This window comes from Trachemys scripta, chromosome 5, assembly GCF_013100865.1.
Source record: "Trachemys scripta elegans isolate TJP31775 chromosome 5, CAS_Tse_1.0, whole genome shotgun sequence".
Taxonomy (NCBI): domain Eukaryota; kingdom Metazoa; phylum Chordata; order Testudines; family Emydidae; genus Trachemys; species Trachemys scripta.
The window spans coordinates 98,670,063-98,685,141 of NC_048302.1; the positions used below are offsets into that span (position 1 = coordinate 98,670,063).

General features: G+C 41.9%; 1 protein-coding gene across 1 annotated transcript in view; it reads left to right on the plus strand.

Annotated features, from left to right (window-relative positions):
- ARAP2 (ArfGAP with RhoGAP domain, ankyrin repeat and PH domain 2) overlaps window positions 1-15,079 on the plus strand; it is a 217,483-nt gene that overhangs the window by 22,820 nt on the left and 179,584 nt on the right. Inside the window, exon 3 of the mRNA XM_034772450.1 lies at window positions 13,647-13,732. Within this exon, the coding sequence (XP_034628341.1) occupies window positions 13,647-13,732 (86 nt within the window). The remainder of the gene's footprint in view (window positions 1-13,646; window positions 13,733-15,079) is intronic.

Below are 15,079 nucleotides of genomic sequence, written 5' to 3' on the forward strand. Positions count from 1 at the left end.
TTAAAAAAAAAAAAAACATAGTAAGAGGAATAAAAAAGTGCCACCCTGGCTAAACAACGAACTACAAGAAGCAGCTAGAGGCAAAAAGGCATCCTTTAAAAAGTGGAAGTTAAATCCTATTGAAGAAAATAGAAAGGAGCATAAACTCTGGCAAGTGAAGTGCAAAAATATAATTAGGAAGGCCAAAAAAGAATTTGAAGAACAGCTAGACCAAGACTCAAAAAATAACAGCACATTTTTTTTAAGTACATGCTCAGCAGGCTTCCTGCTTCCCAACCAGTGGGTCCCCTGAATGACTGAGATGCTAAAGGAGCACTCAAAGGGGATAAGGCCATTGTGGAAAACTATTCTTTGCATCAGTCTTCACGACTGAAGATGTGAGGGAAATTCCCAAATCCGAGCTATTCTTTGTAGGTGACAAATCTGAGGAACTATCTCAGTTTGAGGTGTTATTAGAGGAGGTTTTGGAATAAATTAATAAATTAAACAGTAATAAGTCCCAGGACCGGATGGTATTCACCCAAGAGTTCTGAAGGAACTCAAATGTGAAACTGCAGAACTACTAACTGTAGTCTGTAACATATCATTTAAATCAGCTTCTGTACCACATGACTGGAGGATAGCTAATGTGACGCCAATTTCTTTAAAAAGGCTCCAGATTAAATAATCTCGACAATTACAGGCCAGTAAGCCTAATTTCAGTACCGGGCAAATTAGTTGAAACTGTAGTAAAGAACAGAATTATCAGACACACAAATGAACACGATTTGTTGAGGAAGAGTCAACATGGTTTTTATAAAGGGAAATCATGCTTCATCAATCACTAGAATTCTTTTGAGGGGGTCAATACTCATATGGACAAGGGGGATCCAGTGGATATAGTGTACTTAGATTTTCAGAAAGCCTTTGACAAGGTCCCTCACCAAAGGCTCTTAAGTAAAGTAAGCTGTCATGGGATAAGAGGGAAGGGCCTCTCCTGGATCAGTAACTGGTTAAAATATAAGAAACAAAGGGTAGGAATAAATGGTCAGTTTTCATAATGGAGAGAGGTAAATAGTGTGTCCCCCAGGGGTCTGTACTGAGACCAGTACTGCCAACATATTCATAAATGATCTGGAAAACCGGTAAACAGTGGGGTGGCAACATTTGCAGATGATACAAAACTACTCAAGATAGCTAAGTCCAAAGCAGACTGCGAAGAGCTACAAAGGGACCTCACAAAACTGGGTGACTTGGCAACAAAATGGCAGATGAAATTCAATGTTGATAAATGCAAAGTAATGCACCTTGGCAAACACAATCCCAACTATACATATAAAATGATGAGGTCTAAATTAGCTGTTACCACTCAAGAGATCTTGGAGTCACTGTGGATAGTTCTCTGAAAACATCCACTCAATGTGCAGCAGCAGTCAAAAAAGCAAACAGAATGTTGGGAATTGTTAAGAAAGGGATAGATAATAAGATAGAAAATATTGTATTGCGTCTATATAAATTCACGGTACAGCCCCCATCTTGAATGCTGTGTGCAGATTAGGTCACCCCATCCCAAAAAAGATATATTGGAATTGGAAAAGGTACAGAGAAGGGCAACAAAAATGATTAGGGGCATGGAACAGCTTCCATATGAGGAGAGGTTAATAAGACAGGGACTTTTCAGCTTGGAAAAAAGATGACTAAGGGGTGATATGATAGAGGTCTATAAAATCATGACTGGTGTGAAGAAAGCAAATAAGGAAATATTATTTACTCCTCATTACACAAGGGCTAGGGTTGACCAAATGAAATTAATAGGCAGCAGGCTTAAAAAAAAACCAAAAGGAAGTATTTCTTCACACAACACACAGTCAACCTATTGAACTCTTTGTCAGAGGATGTTGTGAAGGCCAAAACTATAACTGGGTTCAAAAAAGAACTAGATAAGTTCATGGAAGATCGGTCCATCAATGGCTATTAACCAGGATGGGCAGGGATGGTTTCCCTAGCCTCTGTTTGTCCGAGGCTGGGAATGGGCGACAGGGGATGGATCACTTGATGATTACCTGTTCTGTTTATTCCCTCTGAAGCAGCTGGCATTGGCCACTGTCGCAAGATGGGCGTCTGGGCTAAATGGACCATTGCTCTGACCCAGTATGGCCGTTTTTATGAAATGTGGCATCACTGGGTAGACTGAGAGACTCAAAGAAACATTTGATACTTTGTATCAAATTATACCAAAGAGCTACTTTTATGTATTAATTAAAGAAAAGGAACTCCACCCATATCTTTTAAAAATATTAAAATGTTTTAGGTTGTGGAAGTTTAGGCTTTTAACTATAAAAAGTGTGTGCTCAATTTTTTAAGAGAATCAAAATGGGCATGTTTGATGTTAATCTTAACTTTGGAATAGTTGTTCCCACTCCATGATGATAAAACACTCCTGCAGAGCTGAGACGGGAATCTGGTGTTTCAGCTCCAAACATGGGGGCATTGAGGAAAAGAGAGAGAACTATCTATTATAAAAATACCCTTGTCCCCTCTCTAAGCTACAACCATTCCGGACTCTCGCCTGCAATAAGGGAAGGGAACATATTGCACATGTAGTGCCCCATCATGCTCATACTGAAGTCGCACCTGTCTTCCCAAAGCACAACCTTCCATTGATGTAGGATTGAGCCCCAAATTAGACGCTGCATTACCAAAAATTATTTGCTTAGCCATAGCCTAGTTTCTTCAAATTGATCTCCCTAAAATCACATGTACTGGTTTATAATTGTGTGAAAATCATGAAGGGGTAGTAATAAGCTGTTCTGGAGGGAGACAAATGTTGTCAGAATTTTAAAACAGATATCAAACTTCACAGAACCATTTTCCTTTGCTCAGCAATTTTTAAAGCCAAAGTAATAGGATGATTAAAATGACAACTGGATGCAGTCTTAAGTTTAATGGAGTCATCTCTCTCCTTGGAATGTTATAAAAAAGCATTCCCTCCTAATTGCTATTGAATGGTATTGGCTTTGTCCTTATTGCATCCTGTAGAGTTTTCACACATGGGTAGAAATCCAGCTTTCCCTTGGGAGACTCAGCACTTGCTTCTAGACCTGCGAAGACTTCAGTCATGAAATTTTGTATGGACAGAAGAGCTATTTTAGGCTCTCTTAAGTGCCTTCCAGCACAAAAAGTTAATACTGTGGCTCTCCTGACACCCAGTAGAAGTGCTGTGACTGTGTCATACTTTGTTATTACTAATAAAGCACTTACCTCCATTGCAATTACATGTGCTTCTCTGTGCTGCTGGCTCTCCTCTGCCACAAAACAATGTATCGGTCTTTACCACAACATGACAAGTTTTAGAAGTTTTAAATGTTTTAGTTTTCCTGTTCCTCAGAAATACATATGCTAGGACTGTGGTCATAAGGGGGCCTATATAAATATATGGTGCATGTAGGTTTTTAGATGGTGTTTAGTATAAAGGTTTTATTCCCAGCTATGTAGAGAATTAAACAATTCTGTCAAGTATCAGAGGGGTGGCCGTGTTAGTCTGTATCCACAAAAACAATGAGGAGTCCGGTGGCACCTTAAAGACTAACAGATTTATTTGGGCGTAAGCTTTCGTGGGTAAAAAAATACTTCTTCAGATGCATGGAGTGAAAATTACAGATACAAGCATAAATCTACTGGCACATGAAGAGAAGGGAGTTACCTTACAAGTGGAGAACCAGTGATGACACGGCCAATTCAATCAGGGTGGATGTGGTCCACTCCCAATAATTGATGAGGAGCTGTCAATACCAAGAGAGGGAAAATGGCTTTTGTAGTGAGCCAGCCACTCCCAGTCCCCATTCAAGCCCAAATTAATGGTATTAAGTTTGCAAATGAATTGTAGCTCTGCAGTTTCTCTTCGAAGTTTTTTTGTTGAAGTATGGCTACTTTTAAATCTGTTGTTGAATGTTCAGGGAGATTGAAGTGTTCTCCTATTGGCTTTTGTATGTTACCATTCCTGATGTCTGATTTGTGTCCATTTATTCTTTTACATGGAGACTGTCCAGTTCTGGGGTAGTTACCTTGAGGTACTTAAATTTCCTGCCCCAACAGCCAAATACTCTTAACCCCTGCAAACAGTAGGTTGGCCCTCAAAGTTGTAACATAGAAATTTCCCCATTATGTTGTCTTGACCCGGACAGAAAAGGAAATACAATTTTGTCAATGTAAGGCATTCAGCAAATAAATGCCAATATACAAAGATAAGGAGTGACCATTTGCTCTAACCCAGTGGTGTCCAAACTTTTCCTGTTGTGCCCCTCCCCCTGTAATGGAATGTGTTCGTGTTCTTCTCTCTCCCCCCGCTCCCCTCTCCCCCCCCACCATTACTACAGTTGACTCAGCAGAGGAGCTTGGGCTGAAGATGGAGCTGGGGACAGAACTGGGATGGGAGAGGGGCTTGGGCTAGAGGTGGAGCTAAATGAGGGCAGAGCTGGGATGGGGGCAGAGCAGGGGGTGGAGTGGAGCTGAGGCTGGGTCTGGAGCTGGGCTGGGGACGGAGCGGAGCTGGGCTGGGCTTGGAGTGGCGCGGAACTGGGTGGTGCTCTGTCTCCACTCCCCATGGAGTCTGGCTCAGGCCCCGCTGCGTGCCGCCTCGAATGTTCCTCTGCACCCCCATGTGGGGGTGTGACCCACAGTTTGGGGACCACTGCTCTAATCCCTGTCTCCCAGGGCAAATAGTGTTGCAGGCTGCAGCGGGAGAGACAGAATAGCCCTTTACTCCTCCCTCTGCTTAAGGGGCAGGGCAGCTCCTTCCTATCCAATCATCATTAGAGCCAGAGGTGGGCTATAGTTAGTTGGGAAGCTGGGCTACAGTTAGTTGGGAAGGGCGTGATGCCATTGGCATGCACCCAGGTAAACAACACCACAGTGCTCACAAGGAGTCCAGCCCAGCTGTTGCTTTTTCAGCCTGTCTGTGTGGAGGGGAAGGAGACTGGAGAAGAACAGGTATCCCGAATTATGTCTTGTATCTCTTGATATTGGAAGCTACTGTACCTGATGTGCTACGATGATGCACCAATGCAGCACCACTTAAACCAGTTAAACCAAAGTGAAACTGGTGCAACAGCATGGAGGACAGGTTTGCAGTCATCTGTCTTTGAGAAGGTAACTCAAGTAATCTGCTAGTCTGTCTGGAGAGTCAGTACCTTAATTATTCAGAGGAAAGATGTGAAATAGAATTAAATCCTAAAATAAGAGTTCTCAACAGGCTTCTGTATTTTGCCCTCCCAGTTCTAGAATTCATTTCATATAGTAATTGTGTATTGGCAAACATCTAGTGTTTCATATCACATCTGTTTCCAAGTTATTTGTCAAACAGGTATTCATTAAGTCAGAGTAAATAAATGTATTTGTTCTGGCACTAGTTAGACATTCTTGAGATAATTCTTACTTGATATAAAGAGAGATTTTCAAGATTCTATTTCCAAATCTTATTTCTGATACTTGACTACAGGCCCATTGTTTGCTTACCAGTGGGTATCCTTAACTGAAACAATCAAAAAAGATTTTGGAGACATTTTGCAGCCATTTCCTGCCATAGAAAGAAATTAAAGTAAAGGAAACTATATTTTTAATATGATAGGGTGCCAGTAACAACTAAATGTAGGTAGGAACAGTGAGTCATTGCCATTGCTGAGTGTTTACTTGCTCATTTCTAAATCTTTCCTTCTTCCCTCTCTCAAGTCAAACCAGTGACTCACTGTTTTAGACATTGTAGAGAAATGACTTTCAGTTCAGAAGAGCGTTTTATCTATTTCCATTTAATCAGTGTGGATATCAGTAACACTTAAATTCAGACTACACCATGTACTTTTTGCAGTCTTAAGTTGTGAGGGAAATGTGTTGAAGAGAGGGTTCATATTAGGGTTTTTTAAAACCAATCTACTGTAAGGCCTTGGCTACACTCGCGGATTCACAGCGCTGCCGCGGCAGCGCTGTGAAGCGCGAGTGTAGTCGCGCCGCCAGCGCTGCGAGAGCTCTCTCGCAGCGCTGCAAGTACTCCACCTGTCCGAGGGGAATAGCTTGCAGTGCTGCGAGCGAGTGTGCAGCGCTGCAGGCGCTGATTACACTGGCGCTTTACAGCGCTGCACACACTGCGCTCGGGGGGTGTTTTTTCACACCCCTGAGCGCAGCAAGTGCAGCACTGTGAATTGCCAATGTAGCCACGGCCATAAGCTTAAAGGTTTTTGTCTGTTACTGTTATGTTCATGGAATATACAGAGAGAAGTTAGATGAAAGCATAAAGAATCTTCCTGGAAGGTAATGCTTATTTCTTAGAATTCAGAATAACACACAAAAACCTCAAAACAGAGAGACACAAAGCAGGTTGCTCCCTTAAATAGAAAGGCACATCTCATCCCACCTTACTATGGGCTTACTGTTTGCAGCCTTACTACACAAGATCCAGACCACATGTTTTCCTATACAGGCCCCTAGATGCTAGCAGGACCAGCAACTCCCTTGAAATTTCAAGCGACAGCTTACAATTCTAACATAGTTTTCAGTACAACACTGTTACCTCGATACAGTGTAAACTGTATCAGAACGAACAAAATTTACCAGAGAGATCTTGTATTTTAGTGGTAAATGATAGAAGACATGCACAGATTAGCTTATTAGCTTTTTAAAAAAATTAGAAGACTGGGTGAGCGATCACTTTAAATTGTATACCTGGAAAATACTAAGGTAAGATTGAATGCAGTATTTAACAAGTGTAAAATTGACCTTTGATTTTATTAAACCTTGTTTTTACTAAATATAATTTTTGGGCCTAAATTTTACAAATTTGTTTTCCTTTTTAAATTTTTCTAGGCTTGGGAATATAATTCTTCAAATAAAAATGTTAGCAAGTTAGTCTTAAACATTGATAAGAAGTTTCTCATTCCAGAGCAACAGGAACAAAATGTTATGGTAGTCAAGGAAGATGAGCAGACTAACTCCCAAAGAAATAAATATTGACCTAGAACTGAAGCAAAGTACTGCATGATATTAAGAGCATTGCTCAGCAGATTGGATAGATGGACCGAGAAGACCAATAGGTTGTGTCTACACTGCACATTAGTGGTGGCGGTGTATAGGGCTTGTGTAGATACATGCCGCAGCGAAAAACGACCTGCGTCCACACTGTGGTATGTAGCTACATGCGGCATTGAAAGGCTTTGGTGGGGGGAGATAGTGGGGAAAGGCTTCAGTGGCTTCCTGGTGGCAGAGCCTTTCCCTGTGGCACAGAAAGATTCCAGCAGTGGGATGCTAAACTGCTAAAAATAGCAGTGTAAAGAGGGGAAGCACTGCTTGGGTGAGTAGAGAGCCATGTTGGTATATACAACTACTTTATTTGCCTAAGCTGTGCCTTACTGTCTATACTGCTATTGATACCTGTTCTGGGGGGGAGAGGGGAGGTAGCTGTATACATACTCTACACATCACTGTAAAAAGTGTGCAGTGTAAACATGCAATTAGGCTGTGTCCTTATCTTTCCTTACCATGTTCCTCCCCTTGTCCCTGTTTGATTGTTAGAATTTAAACTCTGAGCCTGGGATTTCTGGTATTTTGATCTTACTTTTTCAAAACTGAAATATAGGGATGATTTAGTAGAACTGTGACATTGTTTGCTCCTTTTCATTTTGTAACTTATGTTCCCGTCTTCAACAATTAACTACTCCCAGCCATTCATAGAATCATAGAATATCAGGGTTGGAAGGGACCTCAGGAGGTCATTTAGTCCAACCCCCTGCTCAAAGCAGGACCAATCCCCAATTGAATCATCCCAGCCAGGGTTTTGTCAAGCCTGACCTTAAAAATCTCTAAGGAAGGAGGTTCCACCACCTCCCTAGGTAACCCATTCTGGTGCTTTCACCACCCTGATAGTGAAAAAGATTTTCCTAATATCCAATCTAAACCTCCCCCACTGCAACTGGAGACCATTACTCCTTGTTCTGTCATCTGCTACCACTTTGAACAGTGTAGATCCATCCTCTTTGGAACCCTCTTTCATGTAGTTAAAAGCAGCAATGAAATCCCCCCTGATTCTTCTCTTCTGCAGACTAAACAATCCCAGTTCCCTCAGCCTCTCCTCATAAGTCATGTGCTCCAGCCCCCTTAATAATTTTTTTTGCCCTCCGCTGGACTCTTTCCAATTTTTCCACATCCTTCTTGTAATGTGGGGCCCAAAACTGGATACAGTACTCCAGATGCGGCCTCACCAATGCTGAATAGAGGGGAATGATCACATCCCTCGAATTGCTGGCAATGCCCCTACTTATCCGCGGCGGTTCTATGTTTTTTGCCGCCCCAAGCATGGCAGTCAGGCGTCACACGGATTCGGTGGCGTTTCTGCGGGTGATATCTTCATTAATGATCTGGAGGATGGCGTGGACTGTGCCCTCAGCAAGTTTGCAGATGACACTAAACTGGGAGGAGTGGTAGATACGCTGGAGGGTAGGGATAGGATACAGAGGGACCTAGACAAATTAGAGGATTGGGCCAAAAGAAATCTGATGAGGTTCAACAAGGACAAGTTCAGAGTCCTGCACTTAGCAAAATCCCATGCAGCAAGGAAGAATCCTGGTCCTGCAGCTTGGGTGTCCCTGCCGCCGAATTACCGCGGGACTGGCGGACCTCCCGCAGATGCCGTCGAAGGCCGCCTGACTTCCGCCCTCACTGTGACCCCCCCCATGGCTTGCCACCCCAGGCACGCGCTTCCTGCACTGGTGCCTGGAGCCACCCCTGCAACTTATACAGCCCAAAATGCTGTTAACCTTCTTGGCAACAAGGGCAAACTGTTGACTCATATCCAGCTTCTCGTCCACTGTAATCCCTAGGTCCTTTTCTGCAGAACTGCTGCCTAGTCATTCAGTCCCTAGTCTGTAGCAGTGCATGGGATTCTTCCTTGCTAAGTGCAGGACTCTGCACTTGTCCTTGTTGAAACTCATCAGATTTCTTTTGGCCCAATCCCCTAATTTGTCTAGGTCCCTCTGTATCCTATCCCTACCCTCCAGCGTATCTACCACTCCTCCCAGTTTAGTGTCATCTGCAAACTTGTTGAGGGCACAGTCCACGCCATCCTCCAGATCATTAATGAAGATATTGAACAAAACCAGGACCGACCCTTGGAGCACTCCGCTTGATACCGGCTGCCAACTAGACATGTAGCCATTGATCACTACCCTTTGAGCCCAACGATCTAGCCAGCTTCTATCCACCTTATAGTCCATTCATCCAGCCCATACTTCTTTAATTTGCTGGCAAGAATACTCTGGGAGACCGTATCAAAAGCTTTGCTAAAGTCAAGGAATAACATGTCCACTGCGTTCTCCTCATCCACAGAGCCAGTTATCTCGTCATAGAAGGCAGTTAGGTTAGTCAGGCATGATTTATTCATTATAAATCACCTGAGGACGAGGAACTGAGATCAATATATTGAAAATGACTTGATATACTAGATAAAGCTTTATGATAGAATGAACTAATTTCAATGTAAGGTTATCTGCCCTAAAAAGGAAGAGTCTGTAAAGAACTATAATGGAGTGTTTTTTAGCAGAGTAAATTAATGACAAAATTACTAGCCATTTCTAAGATATGCCAAGTCTCACTGGATCTTGTGACTGCAGGTGAATGTTTTGACACTTCTGCATGATGGAGCTGCCTTTTCAACATGAAAATCTCTAAGGTCTTATTTTGAAAATTTTAAAGAATATAAGAATTTGGAATAGACTATCATTTTGACACATTAGTGTCTCAAAGGTGGATGATAGTGTTACATCCTGGTCCAGTATCCCACTGTATGGCTACTCCAATCTCTTGCAATTACAGGTTTCCATATGCTTCTATAGCTGTTAGGCAGAGTCCTAGTCATTGTTCCTAGCTCTGAGCCTGGCAGGCAGACTGCAAGCTCAAATCCCCTTGTTTGCAACATGAGACTGCTGCCCTAGAAGTTAAACCGGTGCCTCAGACTTTCTGAGTGCCCAAGAACTCCGCTGTATCTGTGCGTGCTCTGGGCTTCTAGTTTAAACTTTTCAGGGACAATGTGGCAAGAAAGGAAGGAATTTAGGCTTAACAAAGGAATTTCTTAACCACAGTAACTTTACTCTTAAAAGGATTTGAGAGTTACAGCTCTTTTAAAAATAACAAAAGTCCTGAGGTGTCCCTTCCCCATGTCTGATTTCATTCCTTCTGCGAGTCCAAGGTTTGTCAGCATTCCAGGCTGTACAGAGTCCCTCTTATGTTCTCTCTCCTAGGCATCATGTTTACATGGGGTGATGGTTGGCCCCCAGCTTAAAGCATCATGTTACTCTTATAGTCTGTTTGCTTGCCATTTGTTCCTCCTGAAATGTTTTAGCCCCCTCCCCTTGTCATGCTGGCATCAGCTGCATAGAAACCCTTTGTTCCATGGAGGTGGACCAGTTGGTGTGTCAGTCAAAGTCCATAGTTTCAGATTGCCTTCTTGATGGTAGTCCTTCAATGAGGTGTCAAGCACTATTCCTGGGTTAGGCTGTAGTATGGAATGGAATTCAATAGTCTTACCTTTAGGCAAGTTTAGACATGTGTTCAACACACAATACAAAATAGAGTTCAAAATTTGATACACATATCGTCTGCGTCACAGTTAGCAGGTGGATAAGGAACTGGTTACAGGGGAGACTGCAGTGGGTCATACTGAAAGGTGAACTGTCAGGTTGGAGGGAGGTCACCAGTGGAGTTCCTCAAGGTTCGGTTTTGGGTCCCATTTTATTTAATCTATTTATTACTGACCTCGGAACCAAATGTAGGAGTGGGCTGATAAAGTTTGCGGATGACACAAAGTTAGGAGGTATTGCCAATTCGGAGAAGGATCGGGATATTCTGCAGGGAGACTTGGATGACCTTGTAAATTGGAGTAATAGAAATAGGATGAAATTTAATAGTGAAAAGTGTAAGGTGATGCATTTAGGGATGACTAACAAGAATTTTAGTTACAAGCTGGGGACGCATTGGTTGGAAGTAACAGAGGAGGAAAAAGACCTCGGAGTCCTGGTTGACCGCAGGATGACTATGAGTCGGCAATGTGACGTGGCCGTGAAAAAAGCTAATGCGGTCTTGGGATGCATTAGGCGAGGTATATCTAGTAGGGATAAGGAGGTGCTGCTTCCATTATACAAGGCACTGGTGAGACCTCATTTGGAGTACTGTGTGCAGTTCTGGTCTCCCATGTTTAAAAAGGATGAACTCAAACTGGAACGGGTACAGAGAAGGACCACTAGGATGATCAGAGGAATGGAAAACCTGTCATATGAAAGGAGACTTGAGGAGCTCGGTTTGTTTACCCTAACCAAAAGAAGGCTAAGGGGGGATATGATTGCTCTCTTTAAATATATCAGAGGGATAAATACCAGGGAGGGGGAGGAATTATTTCAGCTCAGTACTAATGTGGACACAAGAACGAATGGATATAAACTGGCCGTGGGGAAGTTTAGGCTTGAAATTAGACGAAGGTTTCTAACCATCAGAGGGGTGAAATTTTGTAACAGCCTTCCGAGGGAAACAGTGGGGGCGAAAGACCTCTCTGGCTTTAAGATTAAGCTAGATAAGTTTATGGAAGGAATGGTTTGATCGGATAACATGATTTTAGTCAATCAACAGCGTGCCATCGCTGGTAAATAGTATCAATGGTCAATGAGGGTCTGGCTAGAGAATCTTGCCTGCATGCTCGGGGTTCTACTGATCGCCATATTTGGGATCGGGAAGGAATTTTCCTCCAGGGTAGATTGGCAGAGGCCCTGGAGGTTTTTCGCCTTCCTCCGCAGCATGGGGCGGGGGTCGCTAGCTGGAGGATTCTCTGCGACTTGAAGTCTTTAAATCACAGGATTTGGGGACTTCAACAGCTGAGTCAAGGGAAGGGGGTGGGTCAGCTTTTGTGGCCTGCATCATGCGGGAGGTCAGACTAGATGATCATAATGGTCCCTTCTGACCTTAAAGTCTATGAGTCTATGGCCTTGGCTACACTTACCCGGTAGTTCGACGGCTGGAAATCGAACTTCTGGGTTCGACTTATCGCGTCTAGTCTGGACGTGATAAGTCGAACCCGGAAGTGCTTGCCGTCGACTGCGGTACTCCAGCTCGCCGAGAGGAGTACCGCGGAGTCGACGGGGGAGCCTGCCTGCCGCGTGTGGACCAAGGTAAGTTCGAACTAATTCGAACTAAGGTACTTCGAACTTCAGCTACGTTATTCACGTAGCTGAAGTTGCGTACCTTAGTTCGAATTAGGGGGGTAGTGTAGACCAAGCCTATGAGTTGGCCTGTAAGAGGAAATAATTGAACTTTGACTTCTTGATGAAGCAACATTGTGGAAGTTACGAATGTAGACAGCATGACTAGTAGGACTTTGATAAATGTGGTGGAGAGCTGTAAACCAGGAATTTCCTGTTTTGGCATACTTGGTAAAAATATTGATCTTTATGGCTTTGGGATGAAAGATGCTGGTTTGTGAATTGTTAGTGTAATGCTTAAATTTTGTGTAGCGCTCTGAGAGCATTTTAAAAAGGCTAAGTAAGGATCCATATTATCATTTTTACAGATGAAGAAATAAAAGGATAGAGACACTGATTTTTACAAGGTCACAGAGCAAATTAGTGGTAGAGATTGCAGTGCTGATGGAGAGCTTCCTGTCTTCACCAATATGAAAGAAAAACCATGGTTTTCTAATGCAGCGTTTTTCAGAAGCTGCCCCTTAGCAAATTCAAAATCATAGTGTCATGCAAATTATAATGAGGATTAATGGCATTCATACAGAGAATTCAGTAATATTGAAAATGCATGACTTTAGCAGTACAAAGATGACTATATACTCACATCTAAAACTCTGCATTCAAGTATTCATAGGACAGCACAGTAGTAAATATTACTGCATACAGTAATGTAGAATGCATATGAAACTATAATCTTGTTTGCCATCTAGGAAACCTGAAATGGCAGTCACGAGCATTATATTACAGTGGTTACTGATAGCTATTGCTATCTTTTGATTGCAAAACAGTTTAATTTATAACTCTGTCTTCAAATGCAAAACTTCCTGGAAAAGAAAATTACCTTTTGAACTCAGAACATTGAGCAAAATCCTTTCAGCAGCTCAGAGCATAGGATCCTACTTCCTCTGTATCATGCAATGTCCATTTGATTTTTATTTAAGGCTAAGTTGTTAGTCTTTCTCTGAAAAATACTTGGCTGGAGATGCCACTCTCTTCTTGGGCTTGATCCTGTGCTCATTGAAGTCCATGACAAAGCTTCCATAGACTGTAATGGTACAGGATGAGGGCCCTAATACACTATTACTTAAATAGTCCATATTTGAAAAAAGTACAGAATTCTAACTGGATAATGTAATAAGGCCAAATTGAAAAAAGTAAGGCTTATGCTAGGCTCAATAAAATATTCAGTGTGATTTATACAGAGAGGGAATCTGAGTTGTTTAATTTTTATATTGTTCTGGTTATTCTTCTCCCCCCCTCCTCCGACTTAGAATTAGAATTAAGAACACACAAGTGGCTGGCATGTTTTAAGTAGTTGTTTTAACCTGCATGTTATGTTGCTACATGAAAGTTATGTACACTTTCTGACAAACATTACTCAACTTCTTTGTTTGTTTCAAGTTCTCTGCTGGAAAGAAGAAATGTGGATATTTTAAATATTTCTGGGAGCCCAACTTCTTGTACTGGGAGCCCAACTTCACAGAAAAGTGAGTTGAATGCTGTTATATTTATATTTTAAATTGAGAGAACAGATCTCATTTAAATAACTTACCAGAAATTGATATTGAATTATTATAGGAAAATCTGGTAAGCTGGGAAGGAAAGATAAATATAATGCCAAGCAAGTAACCATATCTATATGATACCATATGTTTTATGTTGGGCTGTCAATTAATTATAGATAACTCACGCGATTAATTCAAAAAATTAACTGTGATTAAAAAAATGAATTGTGATTAATCATACTGTTAAACAATAGAATACCAATTGAAATTTATTAAATATTTTTGGATGTTTTTCTACATTTTCAAATATATTGATTTCTATTACAATACGGACTACAAAGTGTACAGTGCTCACTTTATATTATTATTATATTTGCACTGTAAAAATGATAAAGGAAATAGTATTTTTCAATTCACCTCATACAAGTACTGCAGTGTAGTCTCTTTTTCGTGAAAGTGTAACTTACAAATGTAGATTTTTTTTTTGTTACATAACTGCACTCAAAAAGAAAACTATTTAAAACTTTAGAGCCTACAGGTCCACTCAGTGCTATTTCATATTCAGCCAATCGCTAAGACAGTCAAGTTTGTTTACATTTACGGGAGATAATGCTGGCTACTTCTTATTTACAGTATCACCTGAAAGTGAGAACAGGCGTTCGTATGGCACTTTAGTAGCAGGCATTGCAAGATATTTGCGTGCCAGATATGCTACGTCCCCTTCATGCTTTGGCCACCATTCCAGAGGACATGCTTCCATGCTGATGATGCTTGTTAAAAAATAATGTGTTAATAAAATTTGTGACTGAACTCCTTGTGGGCGAATTGTATGTCTCCCCTTCTGTTTTACCTGGATTCTGCCATGTATTTCATGTTATAGCTGTCTCGGATGATGACCCAGCACATGTTTGTTTTAAGAACACTTCCACTGCAGATTTGACAAAATGCAAAGAAGGTACCAATGTGAGATTTCTAAGGATAGATAGGGCACTCAACCCAACGTTTAAGAATCTGAAGTGCCTTCCAAAATCTGAGAGGAACGAGAATGCTTTCAGATGTCTTAAAAGAGCAACACTCTGATGCGGAAACTACAGAACCCGAACCATCAAAAAAGAAAATCAATATTCTGCTTGTGGCATCCACCTCAGATGAACAAAATGAACATGCGTCGGTCTGCACTGCTTTCGATTATCGAGCAGAACCTGTCATCAGCATGGACGCATGTCTTCTGGAATGGTGGTTGAAGCATGAAGGGACATATGAATCTTCAGCCAGGGGTGAAAGTAAGCTGGTACAGGCCGGTACGTTGTACAGATAAAAAGTGGCCGC